Source organism: Barbus barbus (genome assembly GCF_936440315.1).
Source record: "Barbus barbus genome assembly, chromosome: 20".
Classification (NCBI taxonomy): domain Eukaryota; kingdom Metazoa; phylum Chordata; class Actinopteri; order Cypriniformes; family Cyprinidae; genus Barbus; species Barbus barbus.
Window position 1 is genome coordinate 14,434,304 of NC_136748.1, and position 26,213 is coordinate 14,460,516.

The window sequence follows — 26,213 nt, forward strand, 5'->3', positions numbered from 1 at the left end:
GAATTATTTATTAGTTTTATATGACAGATTATTTATAAAATTACTCATTTGTCAGTCTTTTTTGTAGCCTATAGATATATATTCTGGAATTGCTGAATACATAGATGTTATTTTCTATTTCAGACATTTTCCTAATTTCCTTTATTTTACCATGTAGACATGCACGCAAAAAAAAGATTCCTAAAGTTGTTTATGATAGACCTATCACGTTGAACCAAAAAAAACCGAAACATTTTAGTATCAACGATTATTATTATTATTATTATTATTATTATTATTATTATTATTACTTAAATTCAGTAGCCTACGTTTATTTCGAAATTTAATTTCGAAGTGATTTTATTTGCAAATTTTGGTTAAATGTCTAATTAACACATAATTGTAAGCAAAATGTGATGTGAATGAAATGACAAGATACATAAAAAACAGGGAGAGCAGCATCCTGTATCCTCTGGAATTCTAAATCACTTACTCTCCGCTGATTGGCTGTTGAGTTTTGACCCTTGTTGGGATGGACCTGTTGGATAAAAGGAGAATTTCTAGAGGGATCATGCGTATTGCGCCGTGGATGCCTGTGCACAAGGGACCGAGTCGTATGTGAAGAAGGGAATAGTCTCAGAGGCACCATGACAGGAAAGGATGGGGCTGCTTTGTCGGAAAGTTTGAACAAATCAAAATCAGTGTGTGCCGCTGAGAACGGGGGAAATAACAATCCACATCTGTCAAAGAGCAGCAGCACACATCCGCCCAGATGCACGGGCTTCGGCATCCAGGAGATCCTGGGACTAAATAAAGAGCCATCCTCGGCTCCGCGGAGCACACTGGACTCGTTCCCTGCCGGGGCGCACCTTCTAGCCAGCAGGTCGATGCTCGGTCCAGCTGGTGTTGGTGTCGGGGTCGGGATGGGATTAATTGGCCCTGGAGGTATTCCATCGTTCTACAGCCAGCCGGCGTTTCTTGAGGTGCTGTCAGACGCGCAGAACGTCCATCTGCAGCCGCTCAACAGGACAGTGCCGCTGGAAACGAACCAGTCCGCCAGCTCAGGTACACAGGCCTGCGAAATTCATGTTTCAGTTTCTCGAAAACCGAAATTCAATTTCTCTTTGTTTTAGTGCACTGTCATTTTTGTTAACTGAGGGGGAGAAGGCCTTATAATAAACATCTAAGGCTACATGTTATAGCCTACTACTCGATTCTTATAAATATTATCTAGATGGAAATGGGATTAAAAAAAGCCTCCAACCTGCACAGCAAAAAATCCAGAGTGAAATTAACTCTCCTGGGAGTACATGTGAGACCACACTCAAGAGTGTGAAAGTGTTAAAATAAGAGTGTTAAATTAACACTGAAGCAGAGTTAAAGTTAATGAGGTAATTAAGAGATTCATTGAGTGGTGATTGACCATTATTTAAGACACCTGATGTTAATGAGCAGAATCACCAAAGATGAAAATCACAATTTCTGTGTCACCATTATAGTGGTGAGCGTTTACTTTAGTTGGGCTCTTGACCCTTATATTTTTAAAGTTAGGTTTAGTTTGGCTGCCATAACTGAGTTACAACAGAAAGAAAAAAAAGGGGTCATGTGATGTTGGTAATATTTTTACATAACGATCATTTGATTTATATCGCCAAACTCATTTAGAACCTAAAACAGTCAGACTTACTTCGTTGATTATAAAAATAAATCCTGTTATTCTACAGCATTCAATAATTAAAAGGGTTCTTTGAAAATTGTGCTGGTAATTAAAAGAAAAAATAATCTTATTTTAGACACACACAGATCAGAATCAGTGTATGAATCTCAACCACGGTGACAAACAGCATAAACAGATCAACTCTAAACATTAGAAAACAAGCTACTAAAAGTCACATAAAAAATATATATATATATATATATTTGGAGCCATGGATGAAACTGATTGGTGGCACCCAGAATGCACTGCAACATGCTTTTTTGATTGTCACCATTGTTGAGATTCACAGGTTGATTCTTGATGTTTGTGTGTCTAAATAACAGAATCTTTTCAAAGATTTTCGAACAAACAACTTTAAGAAATCCCTCGGCTTGTATTGAAAATGCTGGTAATCCTATGCTAATGAATCACAAGACAGCTATAATATATACTTTTTCTCTTTTTTGTCTGTCTGTTATAAGAGCAAAGCAAAATCTAACTTTAAAAATATAAGGGTCAAGAGCTCATATAATGGTGAAAGAAATTGTGATTTTCATCTTTGGTGATTCAGTGTTAATTTAACTCTTATTTGAACACTTTCGCACTCTTGAGTGTGGTCTCACATGTACTCCCTGGAGAGTTAATTTCACCCTGGATTTTTTGCTGTGTGTTGCTTGTTTTATTTAAATTGCATTATTTATGATAAATTGCTATAATTTTCCTCCAAACACGTGATTATCATCGTCAAAAATGTGCTTTTAAAATTAAAGGGTTATATGTTGCAAAACATAATATTTCACATTTTGAATAACATTTCCCCCGATGTTACAGACTCAGAGGATGTCTCTTCAAGTGAAAGGAAATTATCAAGATCTTCACTGAGCCAGAGCAAGAAGAGAAAAAAGAGACGACACAGGTAGGCTTAACGCTACTAAAATTAATGTGAAATGACAGTAAAAACGACAGTAATCTACAGGATTATTTTATATCCGAAAAAAACAAAAGGAACGTGTAAAATTCTAGTCCTCTCAGACCTTTGCCTCGATGGTTTGGCAATCATGGGAAAATAACATCTGAGGAACAGACGAACTGCGGCAAGCCCAAGATCATGTCCCTTTTTAAAAGAGCTAATTATGGATATACACTTTTTTTATAATAATAGGATAATAATAATAATGATGTCGATGTACTAATTTTTTATTTTTATATTGTTATATTTTAAGAGGCATTTGGATTATATTGTAGCCTATCAGAAAAAATTGGTTAAATTACATTTAGAAATAAACATTATATTGATACATTACATTTAATACATCAATATGTAATATTTCAGCATATGTTCAGTTCAACAAATTAAAAAATAAAATGAAATAAGAATAAAATGTAATTAAACACATAATTGTATTTATATTTTAAAACCTAAAAGAATACATTTGCGGATGGTCCACACGATTTGAGTAGGCTATCGAAACACATTTCATGCGTGATTTTGAATTTTGTGAATGTTGTTCTTTTGTAGAACAATATTTACATCTTACCAGCTGGAAGAACTGGAGAAGGCATTTAACGAGGCTCATTATCCGGATGTGTACGCCAGAGAAATGCTGGCCATGAAAACCGAGCTGCCCGAGGACAGAATACAGGTAGGGAGCGAACAATGGACTATTTACTCTCGCATTTTGAGAATATAAGAGGACGACAATATGCTCTCCTCGACCACTCTTTTTTTATTTTTAAATGAAAAGCCTTCACGAATAATTTCGCTGCGCCCCTGCATTCAGTGATCTTTATTTCTTGCTATTCGACGAGTAGGCTATTTGTTGTTACAGTTGTAGGCCTAAAATAAAGTTAAAGTATAGTTCAAATATTCTTGGTGTTTATTGTAGGCTATTTTGCTTTTACATTAAGACTTGCCCTGTAAATTTCCTCGAATTAATTGTCTGTTTCTTTTTCTTTTCTTTTTTTTTTTAAGGTAAATGCTTTGGTGCGTTTCCTGTTTTTATAACAATAGACCTAACTAGGCATGTTGTTTTAAATAATTTACAATTGAATAGGCCTATTTAGACAAATTAGGAAATCGTACAGGGACTAAAATAATTTTAAGGATGCAATAAAACATCCATTTTGGGTTAATAGATATCTCTACTCTGAGCCTAACGTGACAAACGAAAAAATTATGCCAAATCAGAACTCACTCCTGTATCCTATTTCACACACTGTCAAAAACAAGCACCAGTTGAGGTTTCTCCGATACCTTCGGAGAACCTCTCAGTGCCTCGGATATGCTCAGGTCAAGAAACTTTGAAGTGGCCCAAATCCTGTTTGGCCCATGCATTGTTGATGAATCAGTTCGTGTCGGAACTTGTTGGTTCCTCAGAGAACTGTGCTGGGTTCTCAGGAGTCAGTGGTGATTTGAGGAAATGGTGCAAATAAAGGAAAACGGTGAAGTATATTTTCCGCTTGCAGTGACCTGTGTTGTATGTTGTGTGGATTAACCAGTGGTTTGTGTTGCAATGATTAGTCGTTATTTTCTGGATGTCAGCATGCAGAACGTGAACATCAGGCTATCAAATGTGCGAATTATTGGGGTTAGAGCCCTCTAATTAATCCATGTCGCTAATTATGGATTTATAGATACGTTTTTTTTTTCATAGGCCTATACGTAAGAATATGTTTCAACAATGTTATCAAACGTTTCAATGACAAAAATATTTTTGTCAAAGCGAGTAGAGCGATCCTCGCTCTGCTCGCGATTTTCTTTGCAGTTCAGACTGAAAATAGCATCATGTTAGGCTATCACTTTATTACATAGCCTAACAGATGTAGCCTGTCATCTATAATCGTGCCAAATTACAAATTTGCGCTGCGAGACGAACCTAAAGCGCCTAGAAATTGCCTTTAATATTTCATGTAATAATTTGGAAGACGTTTAATTAAAAATATAAATAAATAAAGCCAAAATTCCTTTCAAAAAAGCCCTAAAAGTCATTGGACAATTCACACACTGACTATATCGATCAAGTGCAGCATCTCAGACAGATAATATCTCATCAGCCTCAGTTGGATGTGAAACAATTTGCTCTCTGAGTGTGTGTGTGTCAGAGAGAGAGAGGCGCTAACGACCTAATCAAGCAATCAAGGCGGAAGAAGATTACTGTGACCTGAACCATCCATCTGCTGGCACGCCTTTTAATTTCCTTCTCATTACGGTGCCTCTCGGTGAATAAATAATAAGTAAATAAATAAATAATTCTATTTCAATCCAAAGTAAAATTAACATCTAATTTTCTCATCGCGTGTAATTAGTTAAATGAGAAAAGCTTGCGGTGTTCCAGGGGAAGGGATGTGGCGAGTTCACAGGAAATAACTACATTGAATTTATTAGCACGGGTCAATGGCGCTGCTCTCTTGGGTCCTGCTCGTTTAATTTCCCGTGATATTTGCCCGCCTGTCCACCATCGATTGGGCTCGAAATTAACTTATTTTTCAATCAGCTTGTGTGTGCCCTTGGGGTCGTCTCTCATCGCTGTCTTCACCCGCTTTCTTTTGAGCGCCCGATAACCAATTTCTCCTCAAAAAGTATCTTGCATGAAATGAGGGCTATCATCATCGGCATTACCAGAAAAGATTGGAAAATGGTTTTGATAATTTCTTATCCAATGTCTGGCCTCTCTGGACCCGGGAGCCCCTCCTCCTCTCATCCGTCAGCTCTGCTAGCTGCTAGAATCAGAGAAGGGCGAGTGCTGGTTAAGCGCGGAGAGGAGCCGCGGCGCGTCGCGTCGCGTCATGACAGAACTCAACCGCATGCGTCGCGTCGTTTAGCTGAAATCGACACTGTGGCGCCTGCCTGCTTAAACTGTTCGCTCGATTTTACGATAGGACTACATATGACTCATATGAGCCAATGAGAGGTGATAGTCAGCTGTGAGATATCATTGGTTAAGAATAAAAAGGAGTAGCTTATGTTTTCATTGGCACACATTGAAAAGATGTAAATTAGGCTACATAGGGCTATGCAATTGTGTGACCCCGGACCAGTCATAAGGGTCAATTTTTTTCAAATAAATAAGCTTTCCATTGATGTATGGTTTGTTAGGATAGAGCAATATTTAGCCAAGATACAACTATTTGAAAATCTGGAATCTGAGGGTGCAAAAAAAATCTAAATAGCCTATTGAGAAAATCGCTTTTAACGTTGCGCAAATGAAGTTCTTAGCAGTGCATAGGCCTATTACTAAACAAAAAATAAGTTTTGATATATTTGCGGTAGGAAATTTACAAAATATCTTAATGGAACAGGATCTTTAGTTAATATCTTAATGACTTTTGGCATAAAAGAAAAATTGATAATTTTGACCCATACAATTTTTGTTGGCTATTGCTTCAAATATACCTGTGCTACTTATGACTGGTTTTGTGCTCCAGGGTCACATATTTGTTATGGGCTCTGTATTTGCAAGTTGTAAGATGTTTGATCAATTATCTTTTCCAGACTAATTAAAAGCGTTACTTCATCCAAAATTGAAAATTATGCCATTATTTACCCACTTTCATGTTGTTCCAAACCTGTTTGATTAACTTTCTTCAGTGAAACACACAGTCGAACACCAGTGTTAGATAGATTGACAGCCTCACTCTCCTCACTGCATCATTTCCTTATTTCACCATCTTTACCAATATGCAAATCACGTTTCATTGTGGATAGGTTTGGTTCCAAAATCGGAGGGCCAAGTGGAGAAAGCGGGAGAAGTGCTGGGGTCGTAGCAGCGTGATGGCTGAATACGGGCTCTACGGTGCCATGGTGCGTCACTCCATCCCTCTGCCTGAGTCCATACTGAAGTCTGCTAAAGATGGCATCATGGACTCCTGTGCTCCCTGGCTTCTAGGTATGCCAGAAGATATTAAGATTTATTATTATTATTATTATTATTTTATTTTTATTTAAACAACAAATTGATCTTTATTCACCATCATCATATACACTATTTTTAAAATTGAAAATGATATATTTTTCCTTTTAATGGCAAGAATGTTTTCATAGACTCTTCTCTAAATCTTGACTTTTATTATAATTTACAGCTTTGTTTATACTCTAAATACTGTATTTCATTTGTCACCCAGCACTGCTCAGTTTCAACAAGTAATATGAATGAACACTGCATGACTTATTTTATATCATATCTCTACAATGCAAAATTGCCTCACCAGCTTATTTTGAATTTAAACATGCTGTCGATTAAGTAATATAAAAATATCTTATGGAAATGTTTTAAATAGAATTTTACCACTTCTAGAGCAATACTTTTCTGTATTACAATAACATAAGAACCAGAAAGTAAAAAAAAAAAAGTTTAGTCATATAATAAAATTGCTAATAAATAAATAACTTGATTATATATTTATTATTTTGTTGTTTTATTTGTGTGTTTGTAGTTAGTTTATACAGTTATCCTTTATTTGTCTTTTCCTGGCAATTGTTTTGCTCTTGAATATGACAGTTTGTTTGTTTTGCTACAACCCCTCTGCATTTTTTTTTTCTTTAACATAAAATATTAAATAGAAATAAACAAAAATATTTAACCAATGATATTTCACAACTGACTATCACCTCTCATTGGCTACCTATAAATAAATAAATAAATAAATAAATAGACAACAAGGAATGTACTTACATGATTAAATTATAATAACAAAACATAAAAAATATAGTATTTTTAATGTATTCATCTTTTATTTATCCATTTATTTTTTTATGCAATTCATGACTCTCATGGCTCAGATTAGTCATTTTGTTACTAAATCTAAAATCTGTCTCTTGCTATTTCCAGTTCAAGATGGTTTTCCTACCACCAGCTGCTTTTCTAAACACGAATACCCACCATTCTTTGCAGGGATGCACAAGAAGTCCTTGGAGACTGCTGCAGTCCAATCAAATGAGAAGACAGATGTCACTCAGAAACCGACCAATTCCAAGCCAGATGAAGCCGCCGAGGCTGAGGAAAGGAGGACAGAGTCACCCATGTCCAAAGAGGAACTGAGGGAGAACAGTATTGCTGTTCTCAGGGCAAAAGCACAGGAGCACAGTGCCAAAGTGCTGGGAACGGTTTCCTCTGAGAGACTAGAGCACAAATTGGAGACGTCGGTGACAGAGGAGAAGTCCAGCGAACAGTTAGACGCAAAAGAAGAGGAAAAGAGTTCTTAGATTATGTACTGTAAATCATGCTTCATAATGCCAGAAAACATAGGCTTGGTGTGAAAATATCTGGGCTGTTTTATCTTCCTCATATTCTTGCACTGATCCCATGACAGCACTGGACTTTTGATTGATTCTCAATGTTCCTCTGCATTTAATTTTACATTAGCAAAGTCAAAACCATTTAGAAATTATCAGTATTTTGATCAGTCCATCATGCGAGTGATTAATAGCTTTTTTTTTTTTTTTCTTTCAAATAAAGGCCTACTAAAATTCCAGCCATAAAAATTATATGAATAAGTATAGGGCCCCTTTATCATGTTGGCAGCCTCCTCAGTGCTGTTTGCAAAATTGCTCAATTGAATAAAACCATAAATGTTTGGATATTTATGATCTAATTTCAGTATTACGTAATATTGTCATTAGAAAACTATTGGTCAATAACTCCCACTAAGCTTTGAAAGAACAGAATTTAAGTGCTTTTCATTTTAATTTTGTACAGTACCCCGTCTGGTAAAAAGTTGTAATAGAGTGTATTGCTGTATATATTGTAAATTAAAATAGCCTGCTACAGTATTGTTTGAACTATACATTAATGTACTGTAGTCTTATGTGCTTTTTTTCGTAACATGTAAAATGGAATACAAAAAAAGAACAATACTAACCTGTTTTACATTGTGTTTTTTTTTTTTTTTTACCATAAGTGAAGGAGAACATAAAATGCATCAAATTACTTGAGCAGATTTTATGTACAGCATCGGTTTAATTGTGTTTAAGGTATCATTTTCTAGTATATAGAGCTGTTGCACTATGGACGTCCCGAGTTCGAATCCCATTTCAAGGACCTTTCCAGATCACACACCCCTCTCTCCCACTTCACTTCAAATACAGTACAACAAAAATAAATCTTTACAAACAGTCATTCAAATCCAAACTTGTGTTAAAATCTTTGTCAATGCACCGAAAACAAACAATTTTTTTTACTCAGAAATCGCTTATAAATTTCAGTAACAATTACAAAGAAATAGCAAATAACATTGAATTAAACTATAATTTGGAAGCAAAATATATGAAAAAGTATTTTCTTGTAAAAAGTACTATAATATTTTTGTTTACAACAAATAATTTGTAAATGTTTTTTTTATAGTGTGTTTCAGGCTATGGAGCCTGAGCAACAATCGTTTGTATGTCACCTAAACAGTTGTGTGTCATTAAGCGTAATCCGACACAGTTGAGAGGCCTCAATCTGGGCAGATTAAACAGCAGGGGCGATGCAGAACAGACATATGGGAGAGAGCAGGAAAGCAGCCCTAGATAAGGTGCTCTCATTGAGGCTATAATTCTCCTCAATTAATATCCTTCATATACAATCATCTATCTATCTATCTATCTATCTAATGTTTATATATCTATGCACTGATATTTTAAATGTAAAAGGCCCAGGATTACAATCATTCTATCTCATATTAGCTGACTTGGATGCCTAACAATTTAAAACTCCTCACATAACAGGATAGAGAAAAGCATGGTAATTATCTTACAACTGTACATAATTAAATATTAGCCATTAAAATGTCCATGTTAAACCTAATGAATAAAAATATATAGCTCCCTCTGACTAATCTGTAAATTGTGAAATCAATCAGGATTTGTGCTGATTAGAAGCGTCCGAAAGGATGTTGCACGCTCTCTATTTTATCTGGGTTGTTGATCCTTTCCATGCCCTTATTATCAAAGCCTGTCAACAGATTATTGATACACACTGTTAATTCAATCCTAATTTAATTTACTTAGTGTCTGCGTAATTAATTAGTTGACATCTGGGGTGATAAGGCTAGTCTTATGTGGCAGCAGAATATACTGTATCTCTATCCTCTTTCCTGACATCTCTGTCACCCAGTGATCCTGTCAGGCATATTAGCCTTTTACATTTCCCTATACTGCTCTAGACATGGTTTAATAAATGAAATGTTTTTTAAACCTCAAATGGATTCCATGCTTTAATGACATAAAGCATGTTTTACTCAACACTCATTATTCAGACATTTGTTTTTATATAGAAAGATTACCAGTTTCTTTGTGTCAGACGTATCAGAGCTCAGGCTTCAGGCACTCTCTCTAAGAGGAATCCTGAATTAAAGTAAAGTACTTTCTAATCCCACAATGTCACTAATGGTGGCCATTAGAGGCCTGACTGAGAGACGAATTGGACTTTATCTGCGATCAGAGTTAAGATCATTTATCTTAGTGGCAAATCCGTGCTGTCTTTAGAGTGATTTCTTAATCAGATTGTGATGATCACCAAGCTGCTGTGCCGTTAAGTAAGGCAGGTAATTAGAATATCTGACTAATGTGTAAAATGAGAAAGGATATTCATTTTGACAGTATGCATGTAAAATACATCAGTCATATACATACATTTAATATCAATCAAACTGATTTTAATCATTAATTGATTCTGTATCCTGCAATCTTTCCAGCTGGCTCAATGACTTCATGCCCTGTGACAAATTTTATACTTTAATATAAATTCTGCATGATATATAATCTATAATTTGGCTAAATAAATAATGTCATTTTGAATTACACCTGCCATAATATATCACTTAAATATTACTATTCATTCATATTATTTAAAAACTCTTTGATAATTTTAAACACACTGAAAATTATTTTCTGTTTACATTTATCAGAGCATTGCTGACATGCTAAACTCTTAATGCTTTACAAATTACAATCTGTTTCTTTAGATATTCAATATGCGTTTAAAAGGTTGAAAAGAAATGATTGAAAGAAGCATTCTCATCTGTTTGACTGAGTGGCATTCTTATGTAGCCTAAATACTGTCTGCATGAAAATGTTTGTTTAGTGGACTTGATCATTATTATATATTAATATAGTGTATAGGCTAGTAGTTGCTCTGTTTGAAGGTATTTTGGCTTATTAAAATAATGGCAATAAAGTGATAAGAATTTTATTGATGTAGCATTATGACTAATGTGGATTGAGGAGGGATGTAAAAATGGTCCCTTCCTGCCCCCTGCTGGAAATGTACTGTAATATATTGATCATTTACCCGAATAGCCTACATCATTTTTTGATGTTTAGAATAAAAAAAACCTACATTGATGTTTAGTCCAAAAAGGGTATTCATTGCGACACAGAGGTTTCCATCTCAATGGAAACAAATACTCCAGTTTGCATGAATTCACCTAAAAAAATTGATTAGCCTAGTTTTAGTTTGTTCACTAAAATCAATATTTTCAACTGATCTCAAATTATTTACTGAGTTTAGTTTTCTACTTCATTATAAGAAAGTTTCTCATTATTATGATTCAAGTCATTATTTGGAGAAAGTTTTCATTATTAGCCTATATGTTAAATTTGGACTAAAATGTGTCCCAAAATGTAGTCTTTCTTCACTCAAATTGTGTTTCTTCATCAGTCAAACAAAAAAAAAGTTGTTTTTTATATCACAATAAACTTTTGGAACAAATAAAATGAGAGTATTCACGCCCAAACAAGATTATTTTCCTTAAATTATTATAAATAGTTTCCAATGTGAAAGCAGCAGGATATTATAAACGTTAACCGGATAAAGAAGCCTAATGGAAAACAAATGAGAGAACGGCGCGCTAAAAGCGGAAATGACGTATTTTGTTGTTACCCATCCTCCGTGCTATCGTCATTGGTGGCATGGACGGGAAAACCAATCGCCAGGCTACCGTTACCTTCGCGTGCGTCTCTGGATTATAACATTTTCCCAGCGTAATTTGAAATGTTTTCTACCGGGCTTTGAACCAATCTCGCAAATATCACTCTCATCTCGAGCATTAATCGTCTGCAAGCAAACGGCCGCTTCTCGCGCTCTTGAGAGGATTCCTTCGTCAGTTAGCAAGTTTTGCTTCTGTAAACAAAATGGCGGACAATGAAGACGATAATAATTCAGCGTCTAAATCTGCTGCAGAGAAAATGGAAAACCTCGACGCGAGCGGCTCTCTGCAGCAGCCCGAGCCGATACAAACCGCAGCCGAAGCGGGAAATAATCAAGAAGACGCAAGCAAGACGCCGTCCACCGCAGAAGGGGGCGTTGATCAAGGCCTCGCCGAGTTCATGCACAGCGAGTCGGCGGTGGATGTCAGAGTTGTGGACGGTAACGTTACCGAGGAGGTGATCGGGCAGATCGTGAGCGGTGAGGTAATAACCGATTCCGATATCATAACGTCTTATGTTCAGGCCACTGCAGAGGCAGGTGTGACTGCTGAGTGCACCACTGTTAGCGGGGAAGTCTTAAACGCTCTTGCGCCGACGACCACCATCATTTACGTGCAGCCCGACGGCAGCTTCGTGGAGAGCTCGGGGTTATCTGCCGAGGAGCAGCAGCAGTTAATCGAACAATTAACCAAACAACAGTTGGTCCATGTGGCAGGTACTGAGACAGCTGTGAAACCCTCCACTTCTCCCATAGTGGACGTACAGCAGGTTATAGTGAGTAAAGCACAGGTGATTGCTCAGGCCGAGCCCGCTGCGACCCACACAACGACCCCAAAAATACTACAGAGACCTGTCACGACGCAGACGACCTCCTACATCACGCTAGAGTCCAGTAACGTTAACTTGCAGCTGGCGACAGCGATCCAGCCGCAGCCGGTCAGTATCGTGCAGAACGCGTCGCAGCAGCTGCAGAGCGTCGCCAAACAGGTCTCGCTGCAGCAGTCGCAGAACGGAGGCCACACGACCGCACAGAAGGTAACGCAGGGTCTCTCATAAGCTGTTGTAATTGTATTACGAGACAATTCATTTTTTGTTTACAGTGCAGAATTTAATGAAGGGCTACTTTTTCTCTCTCTGCTAACTTCATGCGTATATAATAGGCTAAATTCTCTATAAACATTTGCCTCTCTCAGCTTTCTTTCTGTACGTTTTTCTGCATTTTCTTTAGTTTTTGTTTAGTTTCCGTACTTGCTTCCATACGTACGTACTTTCTTCTGCAGATACTGCCTTTTCCCACATGCATTTCCTTCTCTACCTCCTCCTCCTTTTTGTACCCTTTTCTTCTGTATATTCTTTCTTCCACGAATATTTCCTTCTGTACTTCCTCCATTCATTTTGTACTTAATTTCCTCTTCACGGATTCTCTTCCATAAGTTTGTACACTCATTCTTCCTCAAGTATTTGCTTCTGTAAAACCTTTTTTTCTTTCGTACATTCTTCTTTCTGTAAATACTCCCTTTTGCACTTGTCTTTTTCCATTTTTCTGCATTTCCTTCCTTCCCTTCCATCCTTTCTTCCACACATACTACTTTCTCCTACAAGTATGTCTTTCTTTCCCTCCTCCATTCCTTTTATGCTTGCTTGTTTATGCAAATATTACCTTTCATTCGTCCTTCTGTACATTTGTTCCCACAATCATTTCCTTCTGTACTTCCTTTCAATCATGCTTCCTTTTTTCTTCCACACACATTCTTACATATTTTCCTTAAATATTTGTGTATCTTTTTTCATCCACAAGTATTTCCTCCTTTGCTTTCTTGTTTCTATTTTTCTTTCTTTTGTGCAGACTTCCTAAAGTACCACTTATGTACATTCCACAATGTTTTCCTTACATTCTTATTTCTGAACATACTTCCCTCTGTACTTGCTTCCTTACATACTACCTTTCTTCCACAAGCGTTTTTTTTTGTACTTTCTTCCTGTAGTTCTTTTTTCTTTGCATACTTCCTTTCATATCTTTTTCTCTCTATACATCCTTCCTTCCTTAAAATTTGTATTGTATTACATAAAGAAATTATTCAAATTGTCAAGTACTTTGGATCATATAGCCTATTAATTTGATTTCACTACTACGTTTTGTAAAAGAAAACAGTACTTTTTACATTATTATTATTATTATTATTATTATTATTACAAATGCATCCTTTTAGCTTTTCTTTAGGATCCTGCATGCAATTAGTCCACCGACTAAAGCAAATTATATACCCATTTATCTCCAAAGTTAATGTTGTTTTTTCACACTTTGAATTATTCAGGCAGCTGAGCCCATCCAAATTCAAGTTCAGGCACCTCCGAAGCAAGACAATAAACTACGGCAGACAACTCCAATAACAATTTTACAGCCGCAGAATCTGTCAGCCAGTCAGCCGCTGGTGAAGGTTTCAACTGTAGGAACATTAAGCAGCCCACAGATCATCCACATCACCCCTGTGCCTGGACAGCAGCAATACTTCTTACAAAACCCAAACGATCCTCCTATTCAGCTTCTCCTTCAGAAACCAGCTCCTGTTGTTAGCACCATTTCTGTGCCCATTAGCAAAGTACACGTCTCTGCACCTGCCACGTTCAAGAGTCCCCCAGCCAAACCAGTAGTTCCTACCACAAAGATCCTAGTGCCATCTCAGAAAGTTTCATCTCTTCCAGCCAAGGTAACCATTCCTTCCAAAGTCATTACTGTAGAAACAAAAACCGCAACTCCAGCCATTGGAAAGGACACACAGAAAGTAAAAAATCGCCAGAAGAAGCCTCTGAAAATCCAGACTCGCTCTGGTCGGGTGTCCAGACCACCTAAGCACAAGGTGAAAGACTACAAGTTTATTAAGAATGAGGACTTAGCGGAAAGCCACCAGTCAGATTCAGATGACTACTCTGAGATAAGTGTGGAGGACGAGGAAAGAGAGGAGAGCAAGAAGAAGTCCTCAGATGTGACACTCAACCTCCGTGACAAAGCCTTTAAATGTGATACCTGTGAGAAAGCGTACATCGGCGTCGCCGGTTTGAACAGACACTATATGCTAAATCCCACACATGACAAGAACCCGACTCCACCTCAAGCAGAAGACCTCTCCAAAACTATAGACGAACAGCCTTCAGGAACAGAAGTCACCGATACTAGTCAAGTGAAAACACTCAGTACTCAAAAAGTAAGAGGATTTGTTTTGCTTGCTTGATATTAGGTCTCAGATCATAAAACAAAAATGTAACCGATTGATCAGATAATCGCATATAAAATATTTTAGGTTCAAGAAATTGGGAAAGTAGAACCTAGGAGACCCGGGCGGCCCAGAGGACCAGGACGGCCTGGTCATCCTAGGAGACCTGGGCGTCCACCTAAAAGAGGACGACCAGGACGGCCACCCAAGTACCCCAGAGGAATGAGCTTGGAGCAGCAAGCTCAAAGACAAAGGAATCGACTAAAAGAAGTAAGATCTGGCTTGCTATACAATTGTGTGCTGAGTATGTGAATTATGCAGACATTAAGATCAGTTATGCATGCATTTTTTGGTTTATGTAGTGACTTCTCACTGTTCTGTGGTTTATACTCTTATATATCTGTTGCGTCACATCATGTAACTACTGACTACAATGCTGGGGTGGGTGATATAAGCAAGATGTTCTAACAGTATTCCCAAAATTTTGGTTGTTTCAGTGGGATTCAAAAGTCCACTTGTAAAAAACCTTCTGTTTAGCATTTTTGTAATTTAATAGTTTGACAAATTATGTTATCAATTTGAAATAATGAAAAGTTGAATTATAAAGATTAACTCTTTTTTTTTGAATGCCTTAAGGACCATTCACACCAAATATGATAGCAAGTGTCCACACCAATGGTCCGTTTAATTTAAGTGCGATTCTGATCGGCTGTCAATATTTTTATTGTTCATGAGTTAGAAAAAATGGTTCTGAAAGTGATCTGTGTCATTATCGTTATAGTTGTGGTGTGGACATCCCTATTCTCAAACTGTGAGCTCCACATGGTTGTATAAAACCTGATCATTTTCTCCAGCATTATTTTGAGATCTTAAAGTCGGCATGACATCAAAATGGATTTTATTTACTTAACTATCACACGTTGCTAGTCTTGATGTTAACAGTTAATCCGTGCAAGTTAATCCACTGAAAAAAATAGTTTGTTTTGGTAATCTTTAATCTCAATATGAACATTTACTTCCGCTCTGTATTGGTGTTCCTTTTTTGACGGCTTGGGCAGAATATCCGTAAACACACCCCTCCGACCGTTAGGTTGCTATGAGTGAGAGAGAGAGGAGGAGCGCTAAAATAAAACCCTGCCCTCTATTCAATATTCCGTTTCTGCTGGAAATACGTCACTGCACTGAAATAACGTCGGCAGCAACTTCCGGTTCACCCGGACTTTAAGATTTGGTTGATATATATATTTTGACAAATTAATTGACATTGTCAGTGTCACAAATTTGCTTTTTCAGTAAGTGATGATAAGAAAATGATAAGAAATGGTGATAAATCTGAAAAGTTTCTTCTTTTATTTATGAATTCAGAATCAGCTTTATTCGCCAAGTGTGTGCAAACACAAGGAATTTGTTGTGGTTTTTAAGAAGCTCTTGGTATGTACATGTATACATATATTAGGGCTGTCAATCGATTCAAATATTTAATCACTCACGATTAATCGCAACTTAATCGTACATTATCCTTTCTAAATGTACCTTAATTAATACTTTTTAATTTTTTAATACTCTAATCAACATGGGCATGGACAAAGATGTATGCTTTATGCAATATGTTTATTATTAGTGAAAGCATAGTTAACATAAGACTAGACAAAAGGTCATAGATGGGCAATAATAGAGATGGAGAGTGAATTACAGAACACAGGTAATAATTCCTGTGTTAGCTGTTAAGGCTGGAGATGGCATGGGGGAAAAACTGTTGCCTAGATGTTCTAGTGCACAGAGATCTGTAGCGTCTGCTAGAAGGTAGAAGTGCAAACAGGTTGTGTCCGGGGTGAGAGGTGTCTGTGATGATGTTACCTGCCCGTTTCTTCACTTTGGAGTTCTACAAGTCCTGAAGGCTGGGCAGGTGGACACCAATGATCCTTTCTGCTGTCCTAACAGCTGAGTAAAACGGTGTCATATGCGCCTGTGGCAGGTTGAACTTTTTCAGTTGACGAAGGAAGTACAACCTCTGCTGAGCCTTTTTCACGATGGAGGGAATGTGAGTGTCCCACTTCAGGTCCTTGGAGATGGTGGTTCCCAGGAACTTGAATGACTCCACTGCAGCCACAGTGCTGTTCATGATGGTGAGTGGGGGGAGAGCAAGGGGGTTTCTCCTGAAGTCCACAATCATCTCTACAGTTTTGAGTGTGTTGAGCTCCAGGTTGTTGTGACTGCACCAGACAGCCAGCTGCTCATCCTCTTGTCTGTAAGCAGACTCGTCACCATCCTGTATGAGACCGATGACTGTGGTGTCATCTGCAAACTTCAGGAGTTTGACAGAGGGGTCTTTAGAGGTGCAGTCATTTGTGTAGAGGGAGAATAGCAGTGGGGAGAGAACACAGCTCTGAGGAGCTCCGGTGCTGATTGTATGGGTGCTGGATGTGAGTGTTCCCAGCCTCACTAGCTGCTGCCTCTCTGTCAGGAAGCTGGAACAGAGAGCTGGGTCAGTTTATTCTGAAAGGTATCCGGGATGATGGTGTTGAAAGCAGAGCTGAAGTCCACAAAGAGGATCCTTGCATAAGTCCCTGGTTTGTCCAGATGTTGGAGGATGTAGTGCAGTCCGATGTTGACTGCATCATCCACAGACCTGTTTGCTCGGTAAGCAAACTGCAGGGGGTCCAGCAAGGGTCCAGTAAAGTCCTTCAGGTGGGCCAACACAAGCCTCTCAAATGACTTCATGACCACAGACGTTAAAGCAACAGGTCTGTAGTCATTAAGTCCTGTGATCTTTGGTTTCTTGGGTACAGAGATGATGGTGGAGCGTTTGAAGCAGGAGGGGACTTCACACAGCTCCAGTGATCTGTTTGTAGATCAATGTGAAGATGGGTGATAAGCTGGACAGCACAAGCTTTGAGGCAGGCTGGAGAGACACCGTCTAGGCCTTTGGCTGTCCTTATCGTCTGTCTCCTGAAGACTTTACTTACATCATCTTCACAGATCTTGAGTACAGGCTGAGAAACAGAAGGGGGAGGGTGTTGATGGCTGTGCTGTGAGACAGTCAGAGTGGGTGTGGGGTGTCAGACCAGGCTTTTGCTTTTCAAACCTGCAGTAAAACTCGTTCAGGTCTTCAGCCAGTTGTTGATTTGGCCTCAGTGCTGGGGGGTAGGTGGTGATTGACAAAAGGTGGGAAGATTGCATGGATCGGGGGCATGCTCCACACGGAATTTCTTTTAAAGATATTTGCTTCACGTGCTCATTTGTAGTTACTTTAAGGTATTTAAAAAAATATTTTTTACTACCTTGTATGTCCAGGACTGTAAATTTTCACACAAAAAACAAAACAAAATTACCACCTTGTTGCAACATTTTACAAAAATCAAGATTAAATATATATTTGGTATATGCAGGCTATTTAAGACAATATTGTCTGATTAGTTGGCAATGCTGACCTAAAATGCAAAATGTTTGCCCTCTCTCTCTTCACTGTTCCCACATCTCAGGCCTCAAATACATAAAATATGACCCTTTTTAGACATAGTTTTTGAAGTAAAGAGTGAAGAAAGTACTATGCAACTTATTGAAGTTTTTTTGATTCCCATAAAAACACTTTCTCATTGGATCTAAGCAAATTTCATAGGTGACCTATTTTGATCTAAAAAAGTGAGTTGTCACTGAAAGGTGAGGAGTTTGCATCTATGGATATTGTAATGTTATGATATATATTCTCATTACTGCAGTAATACCAGTTAATGAAATCACTGATACTAACAGCAATTATTATTTCTTTCATCTCTCTTCAGTTTATTAAACAGTATGATGATGAAGATCTCATGGAGATCGTTCTTCCACGTCTGGCCAGAGTTATGACTGTATGGGAGTTTGTGCTGATGAAGGTATGTTTAGATACTCGGAAGCATGGCATATATTTTTCTAGTTGTCCATTTCTCACTGTAAAATACCAATTTGATTATGTGTGTTGGAAGCATTTCATGGACACTTACACTGTGCTTGTCCCTATAGGTGGAAAAGGGCTACCCATCTAAGCAACAGTTCCCGAGCGTGTACCATGAATTTGAACAACTACACAGCCAGGTGAAGAAGATGGCCCTGGAATATTTGCACACTTCACCTGGCTCCCGGCCAGCTATAGAGGTCAACAACATGGGAGTAAGTATTCGCAAGGCATTTAGCCACTGCAGCATTGTGATCAAACCTGAATACCATACAAATTTTCTGTCATTCCAGGTTTTACAATCTCTGGGTATAACCGATCCCAATGCACTTAAACTCCTGACTTCCTCTGATGGACAACGAAGTCAAAAGACAAATCAGTCAGAGCCACGAACAAATCAGGCCACCAAGAGCCTACGGAGTATTGAGGTATGTTCTGAGCAAAAATCCATTCCAGTGAAGACTTCTATCACACATTGCTCAGCTGCTATTTCAGAATTATTTAATTCTGTCTAGTAACTAACTAGATGCTCTGCCTGAACCTCCAAATATGATGCTCTTGTGAGGAACCCCCTTCGTAAAATGTAAAGGCAGCTATACATTTTCATGTACAAAGACAAATTCTGATTAACTAAATAATTGAAGAAATACTCAAAAGCCTGTATTTTGACTTTGAATTAATTTATTAAAATGTTATTTAAAGAATATTTACTTTGTATTACGTTTACTTAGAACTTTATATAAAGAGTATTAGGGTAATTAATGTAAGAAACATTTGCATGAAAGAAAGGTTTTATTTTTCTTACTGTAAAAATCTAGGGCTTTTAGTAGAATAAAATAATCTTGATTAATCTCATGGATATTAATACTTCCATCAGCCTTTAGAAATCAGAATTAAAAATGTATTATCAAATACATGATGAAAACATGAAAGCATAATATCAAAAACATGATGAAAGTTGTGCTAAACGTCTTTTTTTTTTTGATGCAAAGCTGAATTTCCAGTGTCTTCAGTGTCACATGATTTTTCAGAAATCATTCTAATATGCTGATTTGTTGCTCAAGCAACATTTTCTCTTATCAATGTTGAAAACAGTTATGCTGCTTGATAGAGATGCACCGATTGCAATTTTCTTAGCCGATTTCCGATTTGTTTTGGAAGTATGACCTGTCGATACTGATTTTTTCCCGATTTTCTTTCTAAGAACTATAATTGACAGCATATACAAACAAAAATCTATGCAAATTTCAATTTACATAATAAAATAAATTATTAAACATTACAATTCCCCAAATCTGGACTAAGTTACAGATTTTCTCTCACTTATACAACTCTCAAAATAAAGTGCTCTGTGACTGGAAAGAGGAAGAAATGGCTAACGTAAAATGAGTTGCTGTAGGCCTATGTAACAAAACGGATGTCATGTCCCCCTAACTAGTGTTGCTTTCGTCAACGAAAATTTACTAAATATCTTCAACGAATCTTTATCATGTGAGGAAAACGAAACGACACGCAATGTAAATGCTGGTCATGTGACGATGACTATAATTAAATGAATAATGCAATATTGTTGACGAATAAAAACAAGACTAAATGTGGTTTACAAAATAAAAACTAAGCTAAAATGTCTTTTCATTTTCGTTGACCAAAATGAGACAAAACAATGTTATAACGTTATTTCGTCTCGTTTAGGCGCGTTCGACTTGAAGCAGCGCTGCGCAGAACAATCAGTTTAGACATCAATGTACCGCGAGAGCGATTCGAAAGCATTAGGATCCGTCGGCTCTCTTATCTCTCTCGTGGTACTTTGATGTCATACACTGATCACTCTGCGCAGCGCCACTCCAAGTCGAACGCGCCCATTATTATTTTGCAGTATTTCTGTTTCCTGTGTCTCACTTCTGGGGCTGCATCAGGTTGCACTGCGCAGACGCAGGCGATGTCACTTCCTCAAGCCCCACTTGCGGCATTATTTAGAAGACGACAACAAACATGTTAACATAAATGTTGACAAAGGTAAAATAAATGTTGTAAATGAGGTAAAATGTTGTAAATTCAAATCAGAGTGTCCTCCGTGTCCGGAATGGATGTATTCTTGAGTCTGTAAGGTAACAATAATATAAGATAACCTTGTTGGAAATGGGTTTGGCTAAAAGAAAATTTTGGTTTCGTCTGTACTAGGTACGTATACTATATTGACTGGGTTAAATGGAATTGCATTACTAAAAAGAGACAAATACAATTTTCGTTGACTAAAACTAGACGAAAATAGTCATGGATAATTCTGACTAAAATGCTCAGACTTTTAGTTGACTGAAACTTGACTAAACTAAGAGTATGAACTATTAGTGACTAAAACTAATAAAAACTACAATGACAGCTTCACACAAAGAGTTGACTAAAACTAAAATTAAAACAGGCCGCCAAAAACAACACTACCCCTAACCTTATTAAATGTGTCATCTTTCACATCACATTCTTACTTTGTTTCAATTAATTGTTTACGTAATAAGAAACTAGAGTTGTTACTATTCAAATGAAATTAGTATTAACAAACTCTCCACTGCTGAGGAAACAGAAGCTGCATCTGAAGTGACATTAGATGCATTTACACAGACAGTTTGGTGAAGCTGAGGTGCCATAAATGCATTTACACTGCAAAATTTCATGAAAATCAAGAAAAATGCAATGATACTTTTAAATATGACTAAACCACCATTAGGTGTTTTTAATGAGCGAGTCATTTATTCATTCATTCAAACGACTGATTCATTCAGAAACAAGGCAAGTGACTGTCCTTATGAATGGGCCACTGAATCATTGACTCACTCGATTCGTTCAAAAACCTGGATTCATTCAGTAACGAAATACCAGAACTATTTTCGTCATTGAAATTGAGCAAAAACAGTCAATATTTTGTCAAAAATCTAAGTCGCTTAATTTTAACTTCTTTTGTTTATTTAAATACTATTGTATAAAATCAGTGTCGCGTTGCAATAGTGTTGATGTTGATATTTGGGGAAACATCATGGCCGTATAATGTTGCTTATCTAAATCATATGAAAATATCTTTTTTTTTTCTTCTGCAGTATGCATCTATAAATAATAAAGAGTTATTTTGTGTGTGCTGTCTCTCTCACACGCTCTCTCAGGCTGTGCAAGCCTCATCTGGCACGACATAAATACATTATCAGTCGCCGTTTACACTGAATGCCATTAAAATTAGAATTATTCTCACTCGAAACGACATGTTTACACGCGACTGAGTTTGCGCGTGGCTGTGACATCATTGCCTGCGCCGCTGGCAATAAAAGGATCGGCGAGACGTGAGACTGACCGGCCAGTCACCGATCCGGGTCGGTCATGCAAAAAATTGGCCGATTCCGATCACTGGCCGGTCAATTGGTGCATCTCTGCTGCTTGATATTTTTGTGGAAACTTCTTTTTTTCAAGATTCTTTGATGAATAGAAAGTTCAAAAGGACAGCATTTATTTTAAATAGAAATATTTTGTAGCATTAACACTTTTGCATCTTTACAGTTACTTTTGATCGATTTCATATGTCCTTGTTGAACAAAAATACATTTTACAATGTATGGCAATTTAAAATAAAATACAATTTTCCATGTTTTTCTTAGAATGCCAAAATGCTGCCTCCTGCAAAAAGGTTTAAAATAGAAAACTGCAATGAAGAAACCAACGGCTATCAAGTTAATCAGAATGGCATTCAGAAGGATGAGAGTATTGATGGCTCTATGCTGCGGACGCCTCAGGTGGTGCTAACCAGACTGGAGAACTTGACATCTGTAGATATAACCACTGACGACGCTACACAGAGTTCTGAAAACGCTATCCTGGAGAGCACAGAGGAAGAGCCCATGGAGACGGAAGTGCCTTCGGATTCTGATGCCACAAAAACCACAGAAGATCCAGAGATCTCCAAAGTTCTGAACAGTAGCATCATCGTCGATATCGCGGATCAGATGAAACAGCTGGAACAAGCTCTGAACACAGACTCAGAGATTAAGAACTTAGAAGAACCCGCTCAACAAGAGGTTCAAGATTGCCAAACCGATGTTCTCGAAGATCCCGAGGTCAGTCAGTTGGTGCAGCAAGAATCTTCAGTTATTATCCAGACAGCAGAGGGGCTTGTGATGCAGAGCGCAGAGGAGTTAGCCGCCAAAGGCATCGTCATTGTCAACGGGCCCGATGGCACCATGATGCACATCGAGGCACCTGAAGGAGTTCCTTTAGAGACCGTTCATGCCCTGCTGGGCATTGAAACCGAAAGAAAGACTTAATGGAGTCACATCTTCACTTTCTGTTGTTGTCCATTATTCACACCATACATACGTTCTGTCTGCTATTTGGTGTTTTTTCAATGAAGTTTTATTGCATTCTTTGTAAATTTGTATAAAAACAGTATTATTATATATTAGTGTTTTTTTCCGTTTATACAAAAAAGTCATTGTTCATTTCCAATTTTAGAGAATGTTCACTTATGTTAGCATATCTTCACTATTGGTTTCGGAGTCCATGACTATGTAGCTGCACGTTACACATCTCACGGGAAAGTGATGACATGGTGGGAAATACTTGTAACAACACACTAAATCGTGGAGGGAATCCAGTGCTTTTCATTTTGGAAACAACATGCACAGATGGGAGAAAAGAAAATACTATCTGGCAAAACTAAGTTATGGACTCCAGTGAGGTTCAGTAAAAGCTGTGGTATGGTTTTTGTGATACTGTGTCCACTTAGTTGGCCATCCAGTGAAATCTGTACATAAACGTTCCTTTATGTTAGAAAACTAGGCTGTAGTTACAGTACAGTTTAAATTGGTACCCCATGACATTTTATTTATTCAAACACTTTTGAACGTTCGTTTGTTTGAAAATTAACCCTTATCTTAAGGCTGAAAATAGTTGACCCCTAGAGGTCTGACCTATAAACATGGTATTTTGAGACGGGGACTGTTTCGGTTTTGATAGCTGGCCACTCCAAGCAGTAAGAAAATGCTCTAGATTTGTAAAACAAACGGAGAAGACTTGAGGTGCTTATAATCTTAAACTGCAGCCTCAGATGTTCCATTGTTTCTGTTCTTTAGTAGTTTGTCTAGTGCAAAAGTCATTAGAAAAGTTGTTGCACTATTTTATTACTTTTTATATAATATCTGATTTACTGTGTTTTTGAAAGATTTCAGCATTTTTAATACAAAGGGACATGTTCAAATATGACATTAAAACTTTTGTGAGTGAGTTTATGGAGTTAAGACTTTGTATGGTACAGACTGCTTACAGGGAAGTAATACAGTATAAAAATAAGATATTTTTGAGAAATAAATTTGAAGGTTAAACGGATTAAATCAAAGCTGTTTACATGTCATTTTATGCTTTTAATTTGTTTGCATAGACTGAATCACAAAAGTCTGTGACCCGTTTCCAATAGCAAACTCTCTAGTAGCAGTTTTCCACTGTCCTCAATGTAGGGTTGATACAGCCATGATGACAGGTAGACCATGGAAAGATCAGCATTAGCAGTGTGGGCTAATTCTTGTAGTATAGTCTTCTTCAGCACCAACTCCTGCTTGTATGACTCGTAAAGCTTGGAAGATACTTCAGCTGTCATGAAAAGGACAAAGGTCAAATCATTTTTTCTTCATCAGAACAGATTTAGAGAAATGTAGCATTACTTGCTCACCAATGGATCGTCTGGAGTGAATGGGTGCCGTCAGAACAATAATAGAATTATTGTTCTGAATTACCCAGAATTACCCACACAACTCCAGTCCATCAGTTAACATCTTGTGAAGTGAATAGAGCAAGAGTGTCTTTATGAGCTGTTCAGACTCCCGTTCTGACGGCACCCATTCAGAGGATCCATTGGTGAGCAAGTGATGCCAAATTTCTTCAAATCTCTTATGAAGAATCTATTTTATATCTTGGATGGATTAATGCGAGTACATTCACGAAGATCTTCATTTTTGAGTCAACTATTCCTTTAAAGGTATAGTTCACCCAAAAATGAAAATTCTGTCATCGTTTACTCACCCTTAAGTAGTTCCAAACCTGTATGAATTTCTTTGTTCTGCCGAACACAAAGGGAGAAATTTTGAAGAAAGTTTGTAACCAGGCTGTTTTGGGGCACTATTGACTTCCATAGTAGGAAATAAAAGTCAATGGTGCCCCAGAACAGCTCTGTTTCCCACATTCTTCAGAATATCAGCGTTCAAAGACATTCATACAGGTTTGGAACTACTTAAGGGTGAGTAAATGATGACAGAATTTTCATTTTTGGGTGAACCATGCCTTTATGGAGTCACATTGGCAGGAAAAGCAGATGATTACTTCATACTAAATTACTCAACTAGTATTCATAATAATTTAAAACTAATTCATTTGAATACATATTAATCTATACATAATACATATGAATTTAAACCAATTTTATGAAAGTAAACTTTGGACATACAGATCAAAGATCAAATTAACATGAACAGAAAATGGCATGGTTTGGTGTTTGGTAGCTGATGGTCAAGTATTTCTTCCTCTTACCAAACTGTTGAGTGGACCACGTGTGAAAGAGTGGTGCTGCTCTTCCTTTCTCTCCATACTGGAACGCTTCTAGCTCACAGATCCCGCGCTCAGCATGGACCATCTTCTCCATCTTTGACAGTATGTTTGCCTTTGGCGAAACAATTTAGACTATATAAAAGTGTACAAACATTAAGTATTGCTAACGCTAGTTCTGCAAAAGGTACCATTTTATCCACAACGTCTTGTAACTTCACACATTCTTCCTCCAGCTCTTGGTTGCTCTGTTTCAGATTCTGTGAAAAGTCTCCAGCTGCCAAACTGCCTCCTTCCATCACAACATCTGGCTCAATGTCTGATCTGTGAACATACATGATGGAGAACACAGGTTACAGGTATAAACGACCTTACACACACACGAATATATAAACGCATTAGAAATTATTTACATAATTTATAGTATTTGTTTGATTGACAGGTAAAACTTACTTTTTGCTCAGTCCCAGATTAACTATTTTAGTCGCAATCGTGGATCCCTCGTCGTTTAATCGCTCCCATTTCAGGATGAGATTATGCCAATCTGCGGCGTCGTCCTTTAATTTTCTGGCACTTCCGGTCAAATTGCCCTTTTTTCCTGGGGTCGTGGACTCGGACATAATGCATTTAATAGTGCTTGGTTTAATGATAATGTGCACAATGCAATAACATTAGCTGAAGGTTGTCGCGCTTTTTCTCATCCCGTAATTTAAATATGAACAAATGACCTGTTGGCAAATAAACATATTTCTTCTAAAAAAATCTGTATAGTTGTTATTATTCCTTCACAAAGTATTTTAGTTCATCACAATCATCAACATCACAAACTCACGTGTTCCTTCTACTCTCTCTCTCTCTCTCTACTTCTGTCGTTTTGTGCTATGACTATTGCAAAGCTTTGTAGTGCCACCTACT

At 37.5% G+C, this 26,213-nt stretch overlaps 3 protein-coding genes across 3 annotated transcripts; 2 read left to right on the forward strand and 1 right to left on the reverse strand.

The window, feature by feature from the left end:
• Positions 1 to 511: 511 nt before the first annotated feature.
• On the forward strand, positions 512 to 8,792 carry LOC306886030 (visual system homeobox 2-like; the record flags this gene model as incomplete). Its single annotated transcript, XM_079442885.1, is given in 6 exon segments — positions 512 to 549; positions 551 to 1,044; positions 2,507 to 2,591; positions 3,195 to 3,318; positions 6,381 to 6,561; positions 7,567 to 8,792. Coding segments are annotated over 6 exon segments (1,233 nt in total). The 3' UTR covers positions 7,878 to 8,792.
• A 2,752-nt stretch (positions 8,793 to 11,544) lies between these two features.
• On the forward strand, positions 11,545 to 24,096 carry LOC306886405 (uncharacterized protein). The gene is made up of 7 exons (XM_079443487.1): positions 11,545 to 12,617; positions 13,898 to 14,785; positions 14,882 to 15,064; positions 18,577 to 18,669; positions 18,797 to 18,943; positions 19,022 to 19,156; positions 22,367 to 24,096. The coding sequence occupies exons 1-7, from the start codon at positions 11,787 to 11,789 to the stop codon at positions 23,027 to 23,029; spliced, it is 2,940 nt and encodes a 979-aa protein (XP_079299613.1). The 5' UTR covers positions 11,545 to 11,786; the 3' UTR covers positions 23,030 to 24,096.
• Positions 23,108 to 26,206, reverse strand: LOC306886406 (cyclin-dependent kinase 2-interacting protein-like). The gene is made up of 5 exons (XM_079443488.1): positions 26,131 to 26,206; positions 25,752 to 26,026; positions 25,490 to 25,622; positions 25,284 to 25,413; positions 23,108 to 24,350 (listed from the first exon to the last, which is right to left on the reverse strand). The coding sequence occupies exons 2-5, from the start codon at positions 25,916 to 25,918 to the stop codon at positions 24,148 to 24,150; spliced, it is 633 nt and encodes a 210-aa protein (XP_079299614.1). The 5' UTR covers positions 25,919 to 26,026; positions 26,131 to 26,206; the 3' UTR covers positions 23,108 to 24,147.
• Between the last annotated feature and the right edge of the window lie 7 nt (positions 26,207 to 26,213).

Excerpts from the sequence above, each read along its gene's own strand:
- LOC306886405 (XM_079443487.1), top strand. The coding sequence starts at position 11,787 with ATGGCGGACAATGAAGACGATAATAATTCAGCGTCTAAATCTGCTGCA. Across the intron at positions 14,786-14,881 it reads AAACACTCAGTACTCAAAAA|GTTCAAGAAATTGGGAAAGT; the intron begins GTAAGAGGATTT and ends AAAATATTTTAG. Across the intron at positions 18,670-18,796 it reads GGGAGTTTGTGCTGATGAAG|GTGGAAAAGGGCTACCCATC; the intron begins GTATGTTTAGAT and ends TTGTCCCTATAG.
- LOC306886406 (XM_079443488.1), bottom strand. The coding sequence starts at position 25,918 with ATGTCCGAGTCCACGACCCCAGGAAAAAAGGGCAATTTGACCGGAAGT. Across the intron at positions 25,623-25,751 it reads AATCTGGGACTGAGCAAAAA|ATCAGACATTGAGCCAGATG; the intron begins GTAAGTTTTACC and ends GTATGTTCACAG. Across the intron at positions 25,414-25,489 it reads AAGACGTTGTGGATAAAATG|GCAAACATACTGTCAAAGAT; the intron begins GTACCTTTTGCA and ends GTTTCGCCAAAG.